The sequence below is a fragment of the Halichondria panicea genome, chromosome 6 (assembly GCF_963675165.1).
Source record: "Halichondria panicea chromosome 6, odHalPani1.1, whole genome shotgun sequence".
Lineage (NCBI taxonomy): Eukaryota > Metazoa > Porifera > Demospongiae > Suberitida > Halichondriidae > Halichondria > Halichondria panicea.
In genome coordinates this window covers 3,363,846-3,387,920 of record NC_087382.1, presented here as the reverse complement: position 1 = coordinate 3,387,920, position 24,075 = coordinate 3,363,846, and the positions used below count along the sequence as shown (strand labels likewise).

Genomic DNA, 24,075 nt, shown 5'->3' with positions numbered 1-24,075 from the left:
AAGATGAATATGAAGAGTGTGTCTATAGTGTGTGGGATTAACGCTCTTTACCATTTTGGTTCCAGTCGAGTCGTCATAAAACAAAAGCTGCTCCTAGATCCTAGGCCTAGGATCCTAGCTAGCTCTGCCGTAAAGTTAAAAGATGGCAAACCAAGTTAATGAACCTGGACCCGAGGCTGGCTCCCTGTACCCTGACCTATCAACACTGGGTAAGCACATATACACACACACACACAAACTAGAGTCTATTCGGATTATCGTATTAAATTATCTAGTACACACACACACACACACCACCCACGCACACACACCACCCACCACCCACGCACACACACAGAGGGTGACGATGACATATTGACAGCTCTAGCCGAGTCCCCTAAGCCTAAGAGGCCTCCCAGACCACCACCTCCCAGGTCTCAGCTCATACCAGCTCGAGCAATAGACGCTGTCCTTAACGATGACAGACTGGACATACCCGGAGTCGTGGCCACACCCACTGATGGAGGGGGCGGGGAAGAGTTTGGGCGTAGTCAGGAAACCGGTCCAACTGCATCAGTGAGTTTACAACAAAAAATTGTAGATTATAATCATTTTGTGTGTTTTGTGTAAAAGCATTTTTGAGAGCTAAAAAAGTTATGATTACATACACACCTCCACACTTCACACACACACACACACACACACACCACCCACACACACACCCTCACAGGCCACGGTTCCTACACCACTCCCACTCACTCTCGAACAAGTCCGCTGGTTCTATCAAGAGCCTGGCAAGTTCTGGCTGCCATTTTCCGGCCCTGATTCTCTATCTCTTGAACAAAGCTACTCTAAGTGTGTAGGAGGTGATCTAACCTCAGAGAGGGCTGGCCTAGTGCAGGTTATGGGGGATCTATACGAGGTGAATATACTCGAGAGAATGTGTCGACACATCTACTGGTCAGGTGAGCAAAGGTCAGAGTACAATCTGTTTCGCGGGTTATTTTCGTATTTTTCGTATTGTAGAGCATCATATGAAAATTGTCTCTACTGCAATAGGTTTTTTAATTGGGAAGTTTATACACAAAAATTTTCACACGGTATATTCATTAATTTTCTGCACCAAAAATTGATTGTAAAATTCTTAAAAAAGAATGACACTGGAAAACCTATTACTAAAAGTGTTGGGAATGTTCCTGATTGCTGGCATTATTGTACTCCTCATAACACATGGATACACATTCCACCTTAGGAGAGTTCACACCAGATAGATGGGTAGTTTGAAAGTTGAAATTCTCACCTTCTTAGGTAGAAAAATTGGGATGGGTTTTTTTTTTTTTTTTAGCCTATTCTGCTCCCCAAAAATGGTAGTCGTAGATACACTATATCAGGACTTCATAAAAGGGCCGTAATGTGGTTTAATTGTACTATACAACTGCCGTAGTTGGACTTAAAATGAACTCCTAACTGTATTTAATGCCATATTAAATCTATCGCCGATAATTATTTGTCTCGTACAGAGATGGAGGAGTGGCCAGTGTTGAGAGGATGCTGGTTCGAGGTCAGTGGTGACAAGAAGTGGTATCCAGTGCCCGAGGCAGAGCATCAGCTGATTGAGAACGCCCACATGGACAGACAGTGGAGGGAGAAGGTGAAACAGTTAATTAGAACTTTGATATTTCATTTCTAATTAAAGAGGGGTTTGTGCAATTGTGAAGTAAAATAACTGGAATATTTTTCTCCAGGTTTGTGATTTTGTATGTTCTTTGTCTTGTTAGGTAAAGTCTGCTGAGGATCTTGTACAGTGGGCGGAAACTGTTAGTGTGGGTTCAAAGGTCGGCCCCGCCTCTCAGACTGACGGGCCAGCCAAGCCTACCAAACAACCTGAAGAAGGTACGTGTAGTACTGTGCATTGTCTTAATCATCACTGGCTAACATACTCATTTCAAATACTCGAAACTTTGACATTCTCTTACACATAACTAACAACCCCCATCCCCCCCACACATACACATACTAACGACCCCCCACCCCCCACACGTACTAACAACCCCTACCCACACACACGTACTAACGACCCCACCCCATCCCCCACACACGTATTAACAACCCCCCACCCACATAGAGGTGCTCCATCGTCTGGCTCTGGATAAGTACGAGGTCATGTGGATGGGGACCGGGGAAATCAGAAAACTTAAGAAAGAGATATCAACTCAACTGTGGAATATTGTTGGTGAGTCAATAATCCCGAAGTGCAGAAAAAAGTGTAAGGCTATAGCTTTGTTTTGGTCAGAATCGGTGTATTTTAACTGGCCTCAGATCCGATCTAAACATGTCATGTGATTGACCTCTCCTTGAGCTACAGAATGCATCTTTTAGTTTAGAAAATGGTTGCTCCAAACTAAAATAATGGATATAGTCAAAGATACGTACATATAGCTTGTCTAGATTAAGTTGTAGACTTGGACATTCTGACATACATCAATTTAATTGGTGTCTTCGTCTCCCTCAGGTACTAAACTTGGCAAGGGTGGCAAGTACGGGTGTACCAAGCTGGTACGAGGGTACAAGGAGGAGGCTACAAACGACGACATGTTGCCCCCCATCGGCCACGTGGTGTTTGTAGTACATGGTATCGGACAGAGCATGGACATGAGCTGCATCAACAAGAGTGCCACGGAGTGAGAAATTTAAAATAAATATTTTTTCGAATTTAAATGTGCCTAGAATTTTCAAAGTGGTGGCAGTTTCAATCCTCAATTTCTCTTTACCACAAAATATATTCTCCTCATAATTATGGAGTGTGGATTATTGCGTGTGCCCTCGTGCAACATTCCAATGGCATTGGAGCAACGTAATGCCCTCGAGGGTAATACGTATTATCACTGGTATTCATAATAATAATGTAATTGCTTTTCTTCTCTCCTGCAGTTTTCGTCAGACGTGTTCTCAGATTGCCAAGAAACAGTTTGATGACAAGTGGACATCTCGGAGGGCAGAGTTCATCCCTGTAGAGTGGCGGACCTGGCTATCACTAGATAAAGGTACAGAGGTCAATATTAATTGGCCTTCAAAATGTGCCAGCTAACTGTGAGTGGCCATAACTTGAGTTTGGAAGGTCGTATTTCGCTAATAAAATGTATATTTTTTTAGCTCTAAGGGAGATCTTAAACTTTCAGTACTAAGTTAGTCCATAACGTATGGTATTGTCCATTTAATTGTATTGCCCCCTGTAGGGGTTCTTAACGACATTACCCCCCACGGAGTAATGAAGCTGCGCTCAATGTTCAATGACTCCGTGTTGGACGTGCTTTACTACATGAGTCCAAAGTTCGGTCCAGAAGTGAGTTAAATCATCACTTTGTATAGTCATTTTTTTGCTTTACTGATTGAGTAATGATTTGAGACATTCAAACTAGTAATCTGCATAGACTCCTTTGAAGTATTGTCCCTTTATAAAAATCTCAATTCTGTTTTTATGTGTAATCTATGACAGCTAGACCCCATTTAATTACAGATTCGCGATGGCCTCAGGTTTGCTCTCCACAAGCAGTATGCAGAGTTCATTAAGCGCCACCCCACGTTCCTGGCTGAGGGGGGCACGGTCTCCATCCTAGGCCACTCCCTCGGAAGTGTCATATCGTATGACCTCCTGTTGGAGACATGCGAGGCTAGGGGAATACCCCACTACCAATCATCGCCAGCAGGGGGATTTACCCCCTCGGTACCGGATGCAACGCAGGGAATTCCTTCAAAAGGAGCTTCTCGTGACAGACCTGCTAATACAGATGTCAAGCTTGTCGGTGGATCAGGGGGCGTGGCTTTCACAAAGGTCAGGGCCTCACCACCCCCAGCATACACAGAGGAACCAGGTACTGAGCCATATTCATGTAGTTGCATAATAAATGAATTGTGTTTTTTCCAAATCAGACTCCACCTATTCTGTGAGTGACGACTATGCTGCTAGACTGGAGCTGGAGAAGCTGCGGTCACGGGTGACTGAGCTGGAGACCCGGCTAGGAGAGAGGAAGGGGCCACAGGGACTCAACTTTTATGTGAGTCTTTGGGATTACAGTGAAGCCTGTATGTTTAGTGACTGCCTTGGGGCAGACCATATTTTTTTTATAGATATAATAAAGAAATTGTTTTTTGGTACGTTATGTAAAATAATGTTTTCTGTTTCACCAGTGTTGACCACACCCACCTACCCCACCCCCCCTCAGGTTGACCATTTCTTTGCACTGGGTTCTCCGCTGGCCGTGTTTCTGATGATGCGAGAGCACGAACACCTCATCCGGAGAAGCCACATGAGTGCCGAGAGTCTGTTGCCGTCCTGCGTGTGCAACCGTATCCACAACGTACACCACCCCTCAGATCCAGTGGTGAGAGTGGGCGTGTGTGAAGAGTGTGTGAGGTGGGGGTAGTTAATTATTGAAGAAACTGTTTCAACTCCTATGATATTTTATGTGTTATTTATTAGTATTTATTAGTATTTATCATAACCCACCCCCCCCCCCCACACACACACACACACACTCCACCCCCTTCACATACAGGCCTATCGTCTTGAGCCGCTCATTAATCCTATCTATGCTCAAATAAAACCAGTTCGTATTGACAGTGGGAGTAAGATCTCGAAAGATGCAATAGACCATGCCGAAGGTACGAGGGCCAAACCACAGCTGCAGACGAGTCAGGGGAAGTCGTGGTTCAGTTCTCTCGCTCTGTTTGCTAGTAACACTGCCTCTAAAACTATGAGATCATCTCCTGAGCCGGCTAGAGCCAAGTCCATTGACAAGGTAATATCATCAGGGGGTGGGGTGGGGATGGCCTCAATTCCAGCCCGTTTTTCTCTTTCCATTTGGTCTGGAATCATTAACGTTAGGACCGGCCGTTTAAAGCTAAGTTCCATTTAACGCTTTAGGGTTCCCTAGTTCTGATGATCCAAATTCAATGATTTTATGATTTTCTGAAAGCTTAGTCACCCACCGTACACTTTTCACACAGGTGGCAGACAATGACAAATCACTAAAGCCAGAAGGTAAGGACATAATACATTGACTTACTTTCTACAAACCCATAGTAGTGTACATTGTATTGTGTGGAACACGTCAGAAGATAGGCCAACTGTGATACAAAGTTACAGGTCCCTCAACAAAGGCCACCTCTGTATATTAAGTACCGTATAGCGGGTATTTTCGGGGGACAAAATATTCGTGGTTCAGCAATATTGAGACATTTCGTGGGTAATATTTTCATTGTTGCAGTTTGCACTACAGGTAAAGGTAGGCAAGGTCGCTTCATTTGTGGGTAAAATATTCGTGGTCAGACCTCCAACCACGAAAACCACGAATATTTTGCCCCACGAAAATTACACGCTATACGGTATGTACATGTACATGTATATACTATCCAAAAAACAGTGTAGCATTGGATAGTTAATTCCTGTGGCAGAAAAAAGGAAATTAAGTATTTATACATTTTCCCCTGTTACAGAGAGGCTTCGTGAGCGACTGGATTTTATGTTGAAGGAGAGTTTTGCTGAGAATAGTTACATCAACTCGCTCACTGCCCACACAGGATATTGGACCTCCACTGACTGTGCTCAGTACGTCCTCCTGCAGCTGTACTCGTACAAGAGGGACACTTAATTAGAACATGTACACCATCATATACATGCGTATCTCATTAGTATTGGCCTAATGCCAATTTTTATAGTCCAGAACAAATTTTTGTATTTGTGTGTGTACCAGTTTGTGTGCGTATTATTTATACGTAGCTTCATTATAATTATTATGATCGCATGTGTGTGACACTATACTATTATGTTCAATTGGACAAAATTCATAGGAACACATAAGATGCATGGAATGTAGTGAATAGCATTAGCGTACCAAAATGGATAATTATCTATTTTACATGCAGTCAACTAAAATGCAACACATTACATAATTATGTCAATATCGTAATATGAGTGTTCTGTACAGTTCGACACAGTGTAACCAAGTACCATGCAGTTCATCAGTCCAGTGTACGATCTGTAACAGAAAAAGTAGATGGTATGTACATACATGGAGGCACATTATTGTTAAAAGGGGGAGGGGCACTGATACACATGTATTTACATTGGGCCAATTGCTGACAGATTTTATCAGCTGTTTCTCATTTCCCCAAATTTAGTACGATATCCAGTAGCCTCCTTCTCAAGGCCTAAACAATTAGGCCTGCTACTGACTGCTTGCGCATGCGCAAAATTATTGGATAATATTCCCGTAATGTTTCCCATTAAACTGAATTTTACCCGAATTATATCCTGAATAACATAAATTATACAGACAAACTTCATAAAGTCAGACACAGAGCTATATAGCTAGCTAGCTAGATACAGAGCTGTATTGGTTACAGCAGCAATTTCTTTCTGATAGAGTCGACTTTCACCAAGGTTAGTGTCAGATGGGCGTGGCCTATCCATATACATGTAGGCTATTGTCAGCCTTCCCCTCCGTTCAGAGGTCCACACTGTTGCAGGCTGTGAGTCCTTTGTTAACATAGTAGGCTAAGGGTAGCTATTAGAATGCTATCACACGGGCTACAATCACACTTCTATCCACTTTCTTCAATCCACTTCCGTTCGTTGTGACGTCATTGTTTTACTGAGCAAAATACAATGGTATCCGAATTACCCACTTTCTGGGTAATAGGTGGCGCATGCGCAAACAGTCGATACCAGGCCCTCTCTTAGCGGCCTGGAATCGAGGCTAGATATCCAGTAGAGCTCGGTAAGTTGCTCGTGAAGAATTATGTTGTTTCCAAATTTTCAAACACTTCAACATGGCTGCTCGAGTACCTTTGCTATGGTATAACCTCTTGACATCTGCTAACCACAAACCAATGACGCTTTAATCAACCACAAGCTTAATAAAGAGTGGGCGTACAGTTATTGTATGCCGTACAGTTATTGTGTGCCCACTTATGTGGTTGATTAGAGCGTCATTGGTTTGCAGCTGTTGATATCATCAAAACAGTAGAAAGTAGTAAAATTTGTAGTTTTTCAGTGTTATCTCAGCAATGGAATAAGCATAGAGGATGTTCTTGGTATCAAAATGTAGCCAATTTAATCTGTAAACTTATTAGAGAAATTTGAAAGCTAAGCTATTAATTTTTCAGAAGTTATTACTCTAACCAAAAGTACACCTGAAAACCAGTAAATCATGAATTATAGGCACTGTGAACATATATAAGACTCATGAAGGATAGCCAGGACACCTAAACCATTCAACAATTATCTTATGAAGTCTGAGACCTTAGCTGTTTAAGGTTAGTGTTTTATTACTCTAACCGATTACCCACTACAACAATTTACTGTTGTTCTTATTAATCCCCCCAAACCCACCACCTCATGTTTTCATGGACATTTTTGGGATATGTTGTAGCTTATTCATTCACCTACACAATGGTATCAGCACCATTTCTTAAAAAGGTTCCAATCAAAAGGTATCAACGTTTAAGTACAGCCACTCACACATTTGTGGTAATCTACTCTCTAAGCTGGATGCACTGTACATACACAGGAGGCACTTTTGTATCGTGTGAATTCAGTCCAATTATCGTAATTATGCCTTCTAGATGGGGGGGGGCACTGATACACATGTACTTACGTTGGGTCAATTGCTGACAGACTTGATCAGCTGTGTTTCCTTTCCCCAATCTTAGTGCGATACCCAGTAGAGCTCTGTAAGTTGCTCGTGAAGGATTATGTCCCTTCCAGATTTTCAAGCACTTCATCATTGCTGCTTGATTTCCACGTGATTCTTTCACATCGGCTTGTTCAGCAATAGCTAGTCCCATTGCAGTTGAATACATGTCCACATCATCAAAACATAAGGCCATTTCAGGAATATCAGAATCCACTATTTCACTGTTGACTTGCTCATCAGTCAGATTGTATCGCCTCATTAGTTCTTGGAGAGCGACTCGATTAGCAGGTGGTACTGTAGAGGGGAAATGAGCATTGATTAGTGGCGTCAACAATTATACATACAAATCATCTAGTTATTTGATTCAGCAGTAATTTACCTCTTTGAGTAGTAATGACTTTGTCACTAGCTGAAGCTGTGCACTTGCGCCTTTTCCTTGACTCCTCTATAGGAGACAGTGCATTTTCAGTTAAAAACAGTGTGTAACAGTTACAAGCAAACAAACCTGGTGATGGTGTTTTCACAATAAATTCGGTGTTTTTACGCTTCCTGCATGTACTCCCTGTATAGTACACAATATTATTTAAGCATCTGATCCAGCAGTGTTAATTACTTTACCTCTTTGAGTATGGACCTGGCTGTCTCCACCTGCTGATGATGATATTGTAGATCTCTGGACTGGATCTGCTGAGTATTGGAGCCTTTCTGATGACAGGGACCCCTCATCTATAGGAGTGATCAGTTAACAACAGTGTTTGTAGAATAGTTAAAGCTATATATTCAGTGTCCACTACATCAGAATTTATGGCAGTAAACTTCCTGAATGTAAGTAATATAATAATAAATGTAATCTTATACCAGAAATGAATATAACATGTCTAAAGCTTATGAAGTGTTTGCTAAGTTGAAATGCACACGTTTAAGTTGCCATGGGATACTGTCTGGTGGAATGTTCTCATAACTTGCCTGGTTGTCCAGGAAATGATTCTTGTCTAGTCTTGAGGTAGTCAACAATATACTTGTAATCTCTCAGTTCAGCTATGCCAAGGGGTGTCTCGTCACACTTATTAGTTGCATCTGTAATCAATGGGAGTGCATAGTTTAAAACTATTGAAAAGCTTGTGGTATAGCTTGTAGCCAGTGCTAAGCTTCTATTAGCCTCTACACACTGTTCTTTATCACAATCGTTCAATAAGATAAAATACTGTATTATTCGTTCAATAAGATAAAATACGGTATTAATTGAAGGAATAAAGAAAGAAATAGACGTAAAGTTGGAAGTCGTGTGAGGGTAGAAGGGTGGTAGAAGGGGCACTATAGCTAGCTATACCTTAGGCTTAGCTAGATGATCTACTAGTCTAGATTGTGTGTTTAGATTCTATCACTATTACCTTTCTTGTGTCTTTCTACATGCTATAGTAGAATAGCTTAGTCATCATTATCATATAGCAGGTAGCTACTGCCACCAGAGCTGGCCACGCTGGTTCTCTGATCTGACTTGCAGCACAGCTTGGTGGTTGTCTCAGTGCAGTACAGTACAGTCTTACTCCGAATGCGTGGGAGAATACCTTACGTCACGATTGTGGGCTACATATCGCCCACGTTCATAAAAATCCTTGTGGATCACGCGATTTCCCAAACCAGGCCTTACTTTTTCTTAACTGTACGCCCATTTCTTTCTTTGCTGCCTCACTATGTCTTTCTTATGTTTATGGATGAACAGTGACAACAGCAAGAAAAAGTAAGGCCTGGGAACAAGGCTAAGCTTCTATAGCTCTATACGCACTAACTTGTCCATGTCCAAGCAGTGAGCCTCACCTTTTCTCCTGGTGCTTAGCAAGCCCCACCCATCTGTTTTGCCCTTGCCAACTAGTAGATAGGCGTAGCCCGCCTCCCAACAGGAGGACGGGTTTCAAACCATCAAGCATTCATTCTGCCGCAAGCACCAATTAGATTGCAGACTGCTTTATGTAATGCATTTCAGTTAGAGGCGCGGCTAATGTTATGGTATTCATAACTAGTACGCAATGCACGTTTGAAACTCGTCCCCGTCTAGCCAACTAGTGTCTAGGCTGTGTAGTATGTGTTCTCAAGGCAAGGGCCTGGGAGGTTTATGAGGAATGTGGAGTTTATAGTAGTTAAGTTGATATGATACAAACCCCAAGTGTGGTATATATTTGGCACAGGGCTCCTTGCATTATGCAGAATTATTAAGGGCTTTCAAATCAATGTAGGCTTAGTTACACTGCTTTAAATACACTCACTGATGTCACAGTTGGCCTTCTCCACCAAGTACTGCACCACTCCTTGATGACCACCAAGGCATGCATTGTGGAGTGGAGTATCGTTTTCATTGTTCCTTACATCTGAAAGTTACAACCATGCATAATGTTAATTACATTTACATGATACACGGACAGATATGACTCACTGATGTCACAGTGGGCCTCCTCCACCAAGTATTGCACCATATTTTGGTGACCACCAGAGCATGCATAGTGGAGTGGAGTATCGTTCTTATTGTTCCGTACATCTGAAAAGTTACAGTCATAGTTACATTTGTATATATCGTATATAGTTGGTTATTTTCGAGGTTTTCGAGGATGACCCAGAAACACGAAAATTTAGTGCCTTGAAAAATTGGTTTGCTGTAGGGGTGTGGTCATTTAAACCGCTCCCTTCGAAAATAAAATCCTCAAAATACTTTATCCGCAAAAATTTTGTGTCTCGAAAATAGCCCGCTATACGGTAATACCAGGACAGAAAATGACAAACTCACTGATGTCACAGTTGGTCTTCCCCACCAAGTACTGTACCACACCTTGGTGACCACGAATGCATGCTTTGTGGAGTGGAGAAGAATTGTTTTTGTTTTTTACATCTGAAAGTTATACAGTCATATAATGTTTATCATAGTTATTGTATGATATACGGAGACAGATATGATATACTCACTGATGTCACAGTGGGCCTCCTCCACCAAGTACTGCACCACATCTAGGTGACCACCAAGGCATGCCATGTGGAGTAGAGTATCATCGTCATTGTCCCTGGTATCTACACATGAATGTTGGTGTCACTAACATTGCTCTTTATATTTACTGTGTCCATCTATAAGAGTAAGAAGAACCTTTCTAAATGGCCATCCCTAAGCCACGTGCTCAAGGCACGCCAAATGAACAGCTTGTGTACATATCAACCCATCATGAAATATACAGGGGTCAAACTGCCTTGGCCCGTATATATACAATCCATGCACCCTGCAGCTAACTAATTTTAGTGCCGGAGATGTAATTATCAATAACTATAAAAATAATGTAGATTCCTATTCCTGCATGGTAAAACGTACAACAATAATGTTATGTAGACACAATATTCATGTAGCAGTGGCTAGTGAATGAACTATATAATGACTCACTAGCGTTGCACTTGCAATCCCTGATCAAGTAAACCAACACCTCCTTATGACCCCTCAAGGCTGCCCAATGAACTGGATACCTGTCCATGGCCAACTCAGTGTCTGCTCCAGCCTCAACAAGTGCCTTAACCATCTCCATGTGACCAATCTTACAAGCACTGTGTAATGGAGAGCATCCGGGGTGGTTGGGGTTGACCCCACGTGCCAGCAAGGACTTCACTTCGCTGACATTACCATTTCTTGCAGCTTTATCCAATTTCCTTACAGTAACAGTTTACATAGCCATAATTAGAAATAATCATCACTTACTGGGATTGCAATTTAACATCCTCCTTCAAGTGCTCAGCGTCACGGTGTTGTCTATAGAGTAACAGTTTAATAATAATGTGGTATAGTAATCACATCACTCACTCCATATTCTCCACTAGCACCTTGACTGCAGCTAGCTAGAGAAAAATGGGCTCAATCACTAGCTTGTTATTCTTGGAATGATATGAATACCCTCACCACAGACATGCCAGACACACCCTCTATTGTGTGTAAGGGGAATTCCATTACACATGTGACAACATAGAATGGCTGCCCACAAAAACATAAGATAATTATAAGGGGCACTTCCAACTCTACTTTTAGGTCATTATGACGTTAGGGGGGGGTCTTGGGCTATGACGTTAGTATTGACCACAAGTCCAGGCCAGAAACTGTGCTGTTTAGATGGGTGTGGCCTGTCCCCAGGCCACACCTATATATTGTGAGGTTATGTTAACATCATAATGACGTAGTCTCGCGCCGCGGAACCAGACCCAAAAGTAGTGTTACCTCTGGGATGAAACGGCTGGCTTGTGAGACTATAATAATGACGTTGACTCCAAGTATATATGTTTGGTAGATATGCATTTAGTTTGCAAGTGTTCACTGAATTCAGCAATGCCCCACCAGAAGGTGTGGATAAGTGCAGACAGAAATCATGGGACACCATCAGAAGGGCTTCTGGTATAGATGCACCAGATCCCAGAGCTCATGCTCGTTTGCTAGCTTCTAGAGCGAAGGAGTCTAGTGCCTGGCTTGATGTCCTGCCCATTTCCTACGCATGAACGACAACACCATCAGAGTCGCTGTTGGCCTGCGTTTTGGTGCCCCTCAGGCTCTATGCAGACCCCATTCCTGTCATCATTGTGGAGCTGCATGGAGTGGACAGTTTGGGCACACATGGGCTCAGCTGCTGTATAGTAGTGAAAGTCGTCACCATCGCCATGCGGCTTGGAACGATATCGTGCATAAGGAGGCCTACAGCAGTCGGATGGGAAGCGCCCAGATGGCATCATCATGGTACCCTGGAAGTGTGGGATGCGACGTGATCGGACACCTTTGCCCCATCCTACACCCTAAGTGCTACCTCGAAGGCAGGACTTGTAGCTGCAGGAGCAGAAATTAAAGAGGAATTAAGGAGGCAAAATACACCAACCTTGGTTCCCTGCGCTTGCTTTCACCCCAATAGCCATCGAACCTACAGATCTCCTGGGGCCAAAGTCTATGAAATTTGTCAAAGAACTAGGTGGGCACATTGCGCATGTCACCGGGGATCAGAAGTCCTCCTATCTACTGCAAACTTTAAGGCTATCAGTCGCAGAACAGCTTGGGAAGGGGCCTCAGTAATGAGCACAATAGACCACATGCACCACCACCGCAAATCGACCTTTTCCCTTAGAACATTGAAACATTATTTTGTTATGTATACGCTGTAAACTTTTATTACTATGTATATAAGATAGCTATACCACATGTTACACTGCATCATTATCTCATTAGTTATTGTTTGACCTAATGCCAAGTAACTTATAACTATTACTTCAAATTTATTCCAGAAAAATGTTTGTATGTGTACGAGTTTGTATATATAGCTTCATTATAAAATTGTATGTGTGTGACACGTACAAATGTATGTTGTAATAATTCTGTTTGTTGATTAATTCATCAGAACACATAAGATGCATGGAATGCAGTATAACATTAGCTACTGCTGTGTTGTCACCTTTAATTAAGGATCATTATTTCAGACTTGAGGTTGATTGAATAAAGCTGCAGGCTATAATTGATAATGTCCAGCTCGTTATTCCTGGAAATCTATTTTACAGTCAACTAATTAAAATAAACGTCATAACAATCGAATGTTCTGTACAAAAAATTAATGACAATACAGTGGAAATCCAGTACAAAAAATAGATGTCTATTCTAGTCAACAAAAATAAAACATACACTAGTCTACATAATAATGTTAATCTATAGAGCTATAATGAGTGTTCTGAACATTTTGATACTGTGAATCAGTTCATCAGTCCAGTGTACGATCTGTAACCAGTACGGTAGAAATAATTATGGCGGCATAATTATGTATACCAAATTTACTTGATTAAACGCCCATGGTAAAAGCTGTCTTTGTCAATAAACGCCCCTCTTAATAATCGCCCATGTATGGGCGTGGCACTGTGGGCGGAGCTGAATTAGCACATGGAACCAGCTGAAACAATGGCAGCATAGATTGTTTATGATGAAGGAGAAACACCACTCCTACGACTTAAGATTTAAGCTGAGAGCTGTGGCAGCAGCCAAAAAGAGCATAATAACTGCTGATGAGCAAGAGTTTGAAGTAGACAAAACAATAAATGCCCTTTTCGAATAAGCGCCCATCTCGTTTAAACGCCCCTCTACATGCAGATGTTTCTAGGAAATATACGCTCGGGCGTTTAATCAAGTAAATACGGTATATGCATGCAGGCAGGAATTTTTGTAGAATGCTTCTCTGGCGTGATTTCAGTTAAATGTTATAGTCAGTTGCTTTCTATAGAAGAGGGTGGAAAAGGGGGAGGAGTACTAACACTCACGACATGTACTTACGTTGGATCAATTGCCGACAAATTTGATGAGCTGTGTCTCCTTTCCCCAATGTTAGTACGATATCCAGTATATAGAGCTCTGTAAGTTGCTCATGAAGGATCATGTTGTTTCCAGATTTGCAAGCACATCATCATTGCTGCTTGAGTTCTACATGATCTGTTCACATCGGCTTGTTCAGCAGGAAGTAGCCCCATTGCAGTTGAATAAAGTTCCACATCATCAAAATTTAAGGCCATTACGGGAGTATGGGAGTCCACTATTTCACGGCTGAGTTGCTCGTCAGTCAGTTGGTACCACCTCATTAGTTCTTGGAGAGTGACTTGAGTAGCGAGAGGTCCTATTTAGAGATAGCAAACAGAAACCAGTACCGACCATGAATACAGCAATGCATGCAGACAAAAAAGAACAGATGCAAGCAAGGTATATATTGGTACGTATAATTATACTGCAGTTAGAGTTTTGTATGCATGCTGTAAATTAGTGGGAGCATAATTATATAGATTGATGGGCAATGATATGAACTATACCGAATAATTGCTTAAGGTCAGTGTGGGACCAGCTCCACTGTCAACATGAGCAAACTATTGTTTTATCTCTAACTATAAAAGGTTTAAGTATACCAAATAGACCACCAAACAATACCGTATACCTTCAAGAAGGCAACTTTCTAGATTAGGATGTAGATATAAGTATATCTAAGAGGAGGATATATGGGGTGTATATTCTCCGAGAAGGTGTGGCATAGCTGACTTATACTACGCGTGACCGCAGCTCTACAAAAGGAACCTCCCCTAGCAACAATTCGATCTACGATGCAGATGCAGACTGCAAAAAGAACAAGACTATGCCGGATTTTACAGCCGTCAAAGAACTAGTTGAGCAACACCTCGACTCTTACAGATGCTCAAGAGCTTCCTTGGTCCAAGCGTTGACCATTCGACGCCCTCACTGGAGTTGCAAGCTCTTCTTAGATAAATGTATCTAACCACGCCCATGGACCCATGGAGACTTAGCCATCTTGTTGGAGAGCAGCTTCCATGTTTTTGCCGTCACTTTGAATCTTAGTACTGTCAAGCATGGCTTGAAAACGGGTGCATGACTGGGGCTGTATGTAATTTTTCTATGTATCCTACAGCTGTTGACCAATTAGTGGTGACATAAGTGTGGTATAATTATAGCTACAGATTTTCCCAAAAGCAAACAATTACATATGGCTGCAACTAGCCTAACAGGGATACCACAACAACTCTTTCTGGACTCAGTACAAGAAAGCGTTTGAGTCTGTTGTGTGTATAAAGTGTAATTACACTGTGATATCTAGTGCATGCTAGTCTGGGTGCCAGATCTAATATCTCAGGGGCAAAATCAAGCCCTCCCATCCTCCGAGAAAAGGTCTGGCCCCGGCCCCCAGACTAATATGATGTGAACCCAAATATATTTCTCTTTATAACTCTGCACTGATATTATACAAGTCATACTAGTATTCACTTCCAGGTTTTTATGGGTCAACAAGGTGCACTTAAAGAACGTACACAAATAGCTACCCATTGCATGGTCTATAATTATATACACATGAACTGACCTCTCTGTGTCTGTGTCGTTGAGTCACTCCTTCCCAGAGTGTGGGGTACTGAGGAAAAGAAGTTGTTAGGTTTGTGCACGCAAGTATCAGGACAGTGCATGGTATACATGTACAAGAAAATAATTTTTATTTTCTATGTAATACCAGTAGTAGAATTGCTTACAGCAAATATGTAGGGTCAAGTGTTGGCTCTCTTCATCTAAATCGGTTTTCGTCAGCAGAAAGTTTACTGATTCAGAAACAAAATTTTCCTTCAGGTTAAATCTATATTGGATGGCTGGAATAACTGCAGGTCGTCTATCAGAATCCAATACTCTTGTTGCGTATCCATCAATCTGATGCCTGGACAGCTACAATTAAGCAAGCATATGTAATAGTCACACCTGTCCATTGTTTTGTTGCATAATATCCTCCAAGAGTGTACTATGCTTTTGTTTTAATATTACTGCATGTCTATACTATAAATTATAACTCACAGTGGGTGTTACCCTAGTAACAGTCCAAAGCTCGGGATTCTCTGAATGCAGCTCCATCTCTACTGCATTTTCAAATTGAATTTGATCTAGATCCATTTCTTTTGTGTATCTATCTTTTTCTAACTCCTCTCTAATTACCTGTAATTATTATAATGAAAGCTCATAAATATCAGTGTAACACTGGTAGGCGTATATTGTATAGGCTTCCTTAACTATCAAATTCTAACTGTGGAAAAAATAGAAACCTACCTTTACATGAGTTGCTAGATTCTGGCATACCACACATTTCATGTCAATTTTGTGATGGGGCAAGTTCTTTCTGAACAGCAATGCACTGTACATCCTCTCAGTTGTAAAACCTAATGCTTCACACAAAGTACTAAACCAACTAAAACGAGTGAGTTGGATGGATCCATAGCGTTCACCAATAGGAAAGTGACCACCGTCCAGGATCTCAAACTTTTTGCTCTCATCGGTTGCTCGAGCAAAGACAAGCCTTTGTTCATGGCCAGAGTTTAAGCTCACACAGTGTTGTATTTCCAAGATGAGAGGCTTCTTAAACTGTACTTTGGGCTCACATTTCACATGATAAATTGAACTGACTAGTTCAGAGTTAGCAGGAATCTCAAAGTCAGTGGATAACTCAAAGGATATGTGTAGGACACACGTATCGATACCTTCAGGTAGCGAATTTTCCAGGACAGAAATCTTAATTCCAAAATTACTAAACTTTTTAGATTTGTTAGTGACCTCCACAACAGACTCTCCAATGTGACCTATATAATTATGTTATTTTTATATTCTGCCACAGAAATGAAGGACTTCAAACTATAATAATAATAAAGCTCTAGAGATTAGACCCCAAGGCCATTGTTACAGCAACAATTCTGTAGGAACAACCATGAAACGAACTCACAATGTAGACAATCAGTGTCTTTTCATAATTATTAAGAGGAGAAAATCACATGAGAAACATACGTACAATGGTCTAGACAAATGACCAATTTCACACCATACCGACCACAACAGTTTTTACTTCAAATTTAACATGGCATCTCAACATCATAAACATACATATGATTTAGCAGTGGGGTTATTCTTTACCTCTTCTATTACGGACTTGACTGTCACCACCTGCTGATGATGATATTGGAGTTCCTACTCTCTGGACTGGATCTGTTGAGTATTGGAGCCTTTCTGATGACAGGGACCCCTCATCTATAGGAGTGATCAGCGAACACAGTGTTTCAGTTTGTACAAACCTGATGATGAGGTCTTCACAATAGATTTATTGGACTCGGTACTATTGCGTCTTGACTCTTCAGTAGAGAATATACCTGAAGCAGAAAAAAATTAAGTGGAAGATTGCCATTATGGCACACACAATTGTACAGTGCAAACTCACTTGTCTCCTCTTTGTAGAGAGCTGTGTAGAGAGTGAGGAGCACTTTTCCAGCAGCTGCATCCTTCACCTCACACTGGTAGTGACCAAAGTCCTCCTCTCTCACACTCAGGAAGCTCACAGTGTTTGGCTGATAATCACTAGTCTTGATCTGACGTTTGGAGCCCTCTTTGGTCCAGTGGAAGGAGAAACCATCATCAGCAAACTTTAGTACCTCTAGTTTAGCCTGTTCACCAACCATCTTGGTCTGTTAAAATGAAGGGAAAAATTATTGTGACTAAGATTGATACACAGCTGCAAACAGTACAAAATTAAAACAAGTAAGAACACATGCACATAATTGTACGTACGCTAACTGTACACACACCTTTCCAAGCCAAACTGTCTGCTCCTTCCTCAAGGTAATGGGATTACTGCCACACAGAAACTGAATCCATACATCTTCTGTCAGGATACACAAGGAATTTCTATCTGTGCTTGAGCTGTGACCAGGACATGGGCACTGGAACGCAACTTGTGGGACTAGCTGCTCGTACATGCTCTTGAGTGTGTAGAGAACTACTGAGAGAACATAGGTGCAAAGGTCGTGCAGGGAGAGATGAGCGTGATTTAGAGTAACTCGTATTTCGTAACTTCTTTCATGAGATATTAACGTTATCTTATTTGATTTTGCAATCAGAAAAGAGACGCAGTTTCTCTTGACACCATCTTCCACCAACTCCCACGTCAATCCGAGTATTCCATAGTGGCCTTGGGAAACTAGTCGAGTGATGAGCCCACAAAAGACTCCTGTTGGTACGTAACCAAAGCTGAATGTGATGTGGAGTGGTTCTGGGTTGTTGGTGTCTGGTGGATGTGGGTTCGCCAGCTCCTCTTGTGAAGCACACTCTAAAACAGCTGGCATTAAGTAAGTAATTTCTTCCTTGTCTGATTGTGTATGAACTATTGGTGATAGAAGGTGAACGTATTCGAGGAGCTTCACAAGTTGCTTTGCTGGGATAAGCTTTCTCTCTTCCAGCTTTTCTTTCACTTGAGGACATTTGCAGTATTTTTCAATGGATTTGATCAAAAATTGTCCCTTTTTAATCAGTTCAACTCGTTCTGATTCAATAACCGCCCCATCACCATGGATAGTGCGCAGAGAAGCCACAATAAATTCACTAATGCTATCAAACACAACTTGAGGAGTGCAGATCACATGTCCTTTGAAGTATTTCCCGGGTATATTGGGATAATACATTATGGTTCCAGTGCAATAGTGAAGATACCAAAGGCAAAGCTCCAGCTCATCTTCTTTGATGCCAAGATCTTTAGCAATGATAACACAATCATCCATCGGAGCAATGCAGTATTCTCGTCTCAGTATCAAACTAAACCAGAGCCAATTTGGTTGAATAGGAATAGAAGAATCTTGAAATTGTTTCTTGAAAATGTCACTTAAAAAACCTCGGATTGGTGCTATATCCATCTCATCTGTTCCTAAAAAGTTATCAACTGCAAAAATTGTGTGGTTTGGTGAAGGGTTAGCAATGATTTTCTTATAATTAGAAGTAACTTTTGTGAGAGCTGAATCAAATTCAGAAATTTTCTGGTCCACCGGTTCCTCTAACTTGTCTTTGTGTGTGCCTATTAGTGTTGCCATTGGACGCACTTCCTGGAGCCTCTCAAATTGTTGACCGAAAGCAGTTGATCTGTCAAGTTTAAACGGAGCTGGTTCTTGAGAGATGCGATGAATACTGGCAATTGAGGATAGGATCTGAGAAACAGTGGATTCAACAGAATGCATGGCGTCGTAAGGAGTGATGGTTGTGTCATCTCGACTGAAAAGAATTTTGTACGGCTTATTGAGCTCTTTGCTCAAGTCAGCAAATACTAGATACATGGCCGGACCATTGCTCAGGGCTGGTAGCATCTCTAGGAATGCAGGTTGACCTCCTATATCGTTAATGTTCAGCAGTGTGCTATCCTCTATGCGTTTAAGCAGTTCTTTAGACTGATCTTGATCCTTAATCACATTTTGTAATCGTGATATACAGTCTCGTACTCGAGCTAGTCGTTCATCTGTGGTGTCATCTCCCACTTCTCTTATCTCAACAATTTCTTTGGAAAGAGGACTAGGTGGTGTAGTGGATTTGTATCTGATGTTTTCATAATCACCACTTTGTACAGATTCAAAATCACTGGCACAGAAATACCTGAACAACAGTGCAACTTCTTCTTTCAGATCCTTAGAAGACAACCATTCGGTTCCATCGGTGCTCACTAAAGCAAATACCTGCAAACAGTTAGCAAGAAGAGTACTCCTAAGCTTTGCCTTATCAGGTTCTAAACGAATGTTTTTGAAATGTTTCAGCAGCCGATTGAGTGTGGTCGTCTTGCCAACAAACGGTGGCCCAACAAGAAAGAGCTTTAGGTAACAAAGAGTGATGGAATTTGTCGACTTCATAAGACTATCAAGTATCTCCAGGTTTCTTCGCTGAACTGCAAGAACTGTAATAATTATATCAACAAAAAACATCCATTGACTTAGGGTGCTTACTTTGACTGATTTTAGTCCTGAGGTTGGTGGCCATATCCTCCAGTCCTCTCTGAGTAAGCAGCTGCTGAACTTCCTCCAGAGTGGTGGTTCCAGCAACAATGGGATGACCAATGTTGACCCATGCTTTCTTGAGAAGCTTCTGCAGAGCATCAGCCTCGTCTTGTGTGAGTGGAACAGCTGGTTGACTCCCAACACTTGTCACACCATCTTTTCCTGATGACAAGAAATGAAATTATGAATCTTGTACTACGATGAAATACACACGTTTAGGTTGCCATGGGATACTGTAAGTGTTTGTGCATAACTTGCCTAGTTGTCTAGGAGATGATTCTTGTCGAGTCTTGAGGTAGTCAACGATTTCCTTGTACTGACTCTCTTTAGCTATGTTAAGTGGTGTCCTGCCATGCTTAGTAGTTGCATCTGTATCGATATAGTCAAGAGTGCATGGGTGTAAGATTATAGTGTCAGAGATCTTTCAATGAGTCAATGCAGCTATACAATGGTTTAAAGACACTCACTGATGTCACAGTGGGCCTTCTCCACCAAGTACTGCACCACACCTTGGTTACCACCAGAGCATGCATAGTGAAGTGGAGTATTGTACTTGTTCCATACATCTGGAAGTTACAGTCATAATGTCTATTACGAGGAAAGAAATATGATACACTCACTGATGTCACAGTGGGCCTCCTCCACCAAGTACTGCACCACATCTAGGTGACCACCAGAGCATGCAGTGTGGAGTGGAGTTTTGTTGTTCTTGTCTGTGGTATCTACACATTAATGTTTCATGGTGTCACTAAGTATTAACATTGCTCTTACTTACTGTGTTCATCTAGATAGTATTATAAGGAATTAACCTCTTAATGGCCTTGCACCGTGATGTGCTCTGACACTAAGGAATATCCATTGAAACTCTCAGGATACTCCAGGGCACAAATCCCATGTACCCTACTAGGGCAGAGGAGGTCCGACAGGTGCGGTGCAACTCTAGCAATTAGCCTCTGATTACTCTCAACAAAAACATACGACGTGGGCGGATAATTATTGTGTTAATTGCCTGAGCTGCACCGCGCCTGTCATACCTCCTCTGCTACTAGGGTGTACATTCATGTACCCTAGGGTACATTGGCTGTGGTCAGCCTAAAGCCCACCCTCCACCCTTAAAGGAAACTACTCTTTTATAGATCACTACTGTGACACACTATAGGATCACATTGTGAAGATCAATTCTTTAGTATCCAATCAGATTCACTAAAACTACCGGACCATATTGGAACTGGGTGTGAAGTTGTATGTGGTTTGTCAAGTGCAAGCACATGCACACAAAATGTGCACAGTGCATGCACGGCAGGGATCAAAAAGTGTTTACTACAGTAACTATTCAGTTGTAAAAATGGGTTGGATAACAGCTTCTAATTGCAATATACGTGTTCATAGTACAAGCTACCTGTGCAGGGAATACATACAACTGCCCTGGTAGTACAAATCCAATACACCCTTGATATCCATGGTACAACTATTTCTATATAAGCTAGGTACCCAATGCGCAGAATGAACATTTGTATATACATAATAATCTATCATCAAAATTAATACAGAAGTCAAAACAGATCATGTCCCTTGTATAAACTATAATCCTCTGTGCAGCTAACCAATTTTAGTGAGATGTGATGATCGATAATATAATGTTTCATTCCCTGGTATATAATGTACACACAGTTGATTTGTATTATGTAGACATAGTCATGTATATAGCCGTAGCTATAGTGAATAAACTAATGACTTACCAGCGCTGCACTTGCAATCCCTGATCAAGTAAACCAACACCTTCTTTTGATCAAACAAGGCTGCACAATGAACTGGACACCTGCCGTCATCATCCCATTTCTCAGTGTCTGCTCCAGCCTCAACAAGTGCCTTCACTATCTCCAGGTGACCAAATGAACAAGCGATGTGTAGTGGAAAGCACTCGGGGTGGTTGGGGTCGACCCCTTGTGACAGTAGAGACTTCACTTTGCTGACATCACTATTATAAGCAGCACTATACAACTTCCTATTTAATTAGAGTAAAACAGCATATATAATAGTCGTTTTACTGTAATGTCAGTAAGCATCACTTACCTGGACTGCGATCTAACAGCCTCCCTCGAACTACCCCACCAATCCTCAGCCTGTTGTCTATATAGAGTATTAAACAGTTCAATAGTGACATTATTGTGGCAGCAATGATCACTCACTCCATATTCTCTACTATCCGCACCTTGGCTGCAGCTAGACTGAGAAGAATGGGTTTACTGATTATATTCACTAGCTGGTATTTTTGGATTGATATCAATACCCTCACCACTGACATACCATTCACACCCTGGGAATTCCATTGCACATGTGACTGCAAAATGATATACAAAACAATTACATGTTCTATATCCACAGAAGATCGACTCCATAATTATTATTTGGTAGATACATGTATGCATTGTCCACTAAACTGTTCATTCATTAATTATACTATTATTATGTACTGTTGTCAGTTGTACACTGTCTTGATGTGCATGTAGTTTCCTAGCAACAAGGAATGCACAATCACTGCCCAATGATATATGTCATCTGCAGCATATAGAGTATATTATAGGTGTTTTGTGTATGTTTTGTTAGGTTGCATTGACGGTTGATAGTCTCCTCATTCTGTGTGTGTGTGTGTGTGTGTGTGCATGCGTGCATGTGCGTGTGTGTGTGTGTGTGAGTGTGTGTGTGTGTGTGTGTGTGTGTGTGTGTGTGTGTGTGTGTGTGAGTGTGTGTGAGTGTGTGTGGGGGGGGGTGAGTGTGTGTGTGTGTGTGTGTGTGTGTTTGTGTGCCAGTGTGTGTGTGTGAGTGTGTGTGAGTGTGTGTGGGGTAGGGGGGGGAGAGTGAATGGAATGCTATCATGAATTAATGTTGTACTAACATGAAATTAAGAGTAGGCAAAATGTTCACTCTGACAAACAAACACTGCACTACAATACCAACCACTATTATAATATTTACTCTCTACAACAAAACGTATTAAGCCACGTATAAAATTTCTATTATAATTATGAAAGGTACAAATTAACCAAACCTTCTATTCATTAAAAGTCCAAAACAATTTTTGTATTTGTGTGTGTGTATACGTAGCTTTATTATAATCGTATGTGCACGTGTGACACTACTCAATGTATATGTTGTAATAATAATAGTTATTATGCTCAGTTGATTAATTTAAAAAAATTCATTGCATGGAATGTATAGTGAAAGCATTAGCAGTACCAAAAATGGATATAGTCAACCACTCGATTTCAACTATCAAGAATCAACTCTACAAACATTTCTGGGACAGTTTTCTAGAACGCTTTGACCAATCAATTATCTGCACTTATCACCTAGTTTGTCCCTGTTGCTCTGTACACTTTTCACACAGGTGGCAGACAATGACAAATCTCTAAAGCCAGAAGGTAAGGACATAATATACACTGACTTACTTTCTACAACTATAGTAGTGTACATTGTATTGTGTGGAACACGCCTGAAGAAAGGCCAACTGTGATACAAAAGGCCAGGTCTCAAATGACAATGACAGGTCCCTCAGGAAAGGCCACCCCTGTATATTAAGTATGTACATGTATAATTATACCATACAAAAACAAAAACTGGATAGCATTAGATTGTAAATTTAGTTAATTCATGTGGCAGAAAAAAGGAAATTAAGTATATGTATACATTTCCCCCTGTTACAGAGAGGCTTTGTGAGCGACTGGATTTTATGCTGAAGGAGAGTTTTGCTGAGAATAGTTACATCAACTCGCTCACCGCCCACACAGGATATTGGACCTCCACTGACTGTGCTCAGTACGTCCTCCTGCAGCTGTACTCATACAAGAGGAACACTTAATTAGAACACCATCATACTACATGCGTATTGGCCTAATGCCAATTTTATAGTCCAGAACAATTTTTGTATTTGTGTGTTTGTATACGTAGCTTCATTATAATTTATAATCGTATGTGTGTGACACTATACTCAATGTACATGTATATATGTTGTAATAATTGTCCAGTTGATTAATTT

At 41.3% G+C, this 24,075-nt stretch overlaps 3 protein-coding genes across 6 annotated transcripts; 1 reads left to right on the top strand and 2 right to left on the bottom strand.

Annotated features, from left to right (window-relative positions):
- The first annotated feature begins 47 nt into the window (after window positions 1-47).
- Window positions 48-24,068, top strand: LOC135337425 (phospholipase DDHD1-like). Of its 2 annotated transcripts, none has more exons than XM_064533356.1 (15): window positions 48-209; window positions 338-555; window positions 710-944; window positions 1,500-1,630; window positions 1,758-1,872; window positions 2,105-2,212; window positions 2,492-2,660; window positions 2,911-3,023; window positions 3,216-3,322; window positions 3,497-3,851; window positions 3,910-4,034; window positions 4,203-4,361; window positions 4,536-4,778; window positions 23,428-23,461; window positions 23,744-24,068. In XM_064533356.1, exons 1-15 carry the CDS (start codon window positions 143-145, stop codon window positions 23,896-23,898), a joined length of 2,334 nt encoding a protein of 777 aa, XP_064389426.1. In that variant the 5' UTR covers window positions 48-142; the 3' UTR covers window positions 23,899-24,068. The 2 variants fall into 2 exon arrangements, with proteins under 2 accessions (XP_064389426.1, XP_064389425.1); XM_064533355.1 differs by lacking the exons at window positions 23,428-23,461; window positions 23,744-24,068 and adding exons at window positions 4,987-5,020; window positions 5,476-5,826.
- Window positions 5,823-11,615, bottom strand: LOC135337426 (ankyrin repeat, PH and SEC7 domain containing protein secG-like). Of its 3 annotated transcripts, none has more exons than XM_064533357.1 (13): window positions 11,506-11,615; window positions 11,404-11,454; window positions 11,095-11,354; window positions 10,632-10,733; window positions 10,456-10,557; window positions 10,108-10,209; window positions 9,941-10,042; window positions 8,643-8,753; window positions 8,295-8,402; window positions 8,182-8,238; window positions 8,056-8,121; window positions 7,638-7,970; window positions 5,823-6,017 (listed from the first exon to the last, which is right to left on the bottom strand). In XM_064533357.1, the coding sequence occupies exons 1-13, from the start codon at window positions 11,508-11,510 to the stop codon at window positions 6,001-6,003; spliced, it is 1,416 nt and encodes a 471-aa protein (XP_064389427.1). In that variant the 5' UTR covers window positions 11,511-11,615; the 3' UTR covers window positions 5,823-6,000. The 3 variants fall into 3 exon arrangements, with proteins under 3 accessions (XP_064389427.1, XP_064389428.1, XP_064389429.1); XM_064533358.1 differs by having other exon boundaries at window positions 10,456-10,518; XM_064533359.1 differs by having other exon boundaries at window positions 11,095-11,340; window positions 11,400-11,454; window positions 11,506-11,576.
- Window positions 13,169-22,320, bottom strand: LOC135337424 (uncharacterized). The gene is made up of 17 exons (XM_064533354.1): window positions 22,229-22,320; window positions 22,113-22,169; window positions 21,779-22,044; window positions 20,660-20,761; window positions 20,507-20,605; window positions 20,298-20,408; window positions 19,989-20,201; window positions 17,817-19,939; window positions 17,453-17,696; window positions 17,310-17,384; window positions 17,152-17,265; window positions 16,297-16,823; window positions 16,048-16,185; window positions 15,735-15,921; window positions 15,572-15,619; window positions 13,990-14,326; window positions 13,169-13,443 (listed from the first exon to the last, which is right to left on the bottom strand). Exons 1-16 carry the CDS (start codon window positions 22,231-22,233, stop codon window positions 14,079-14,081), a joined length of 4,557 nt encoding a protein of 1,518 aa, XP_064389424.1. The 5' UTR covers window positions 22,234-22,320; the 3' UTR covers window positions 13,169-13,443; window positions 13,990-14,078.
- Window positions 24,069-24,075: the final 7 nt, after the last annotated feature.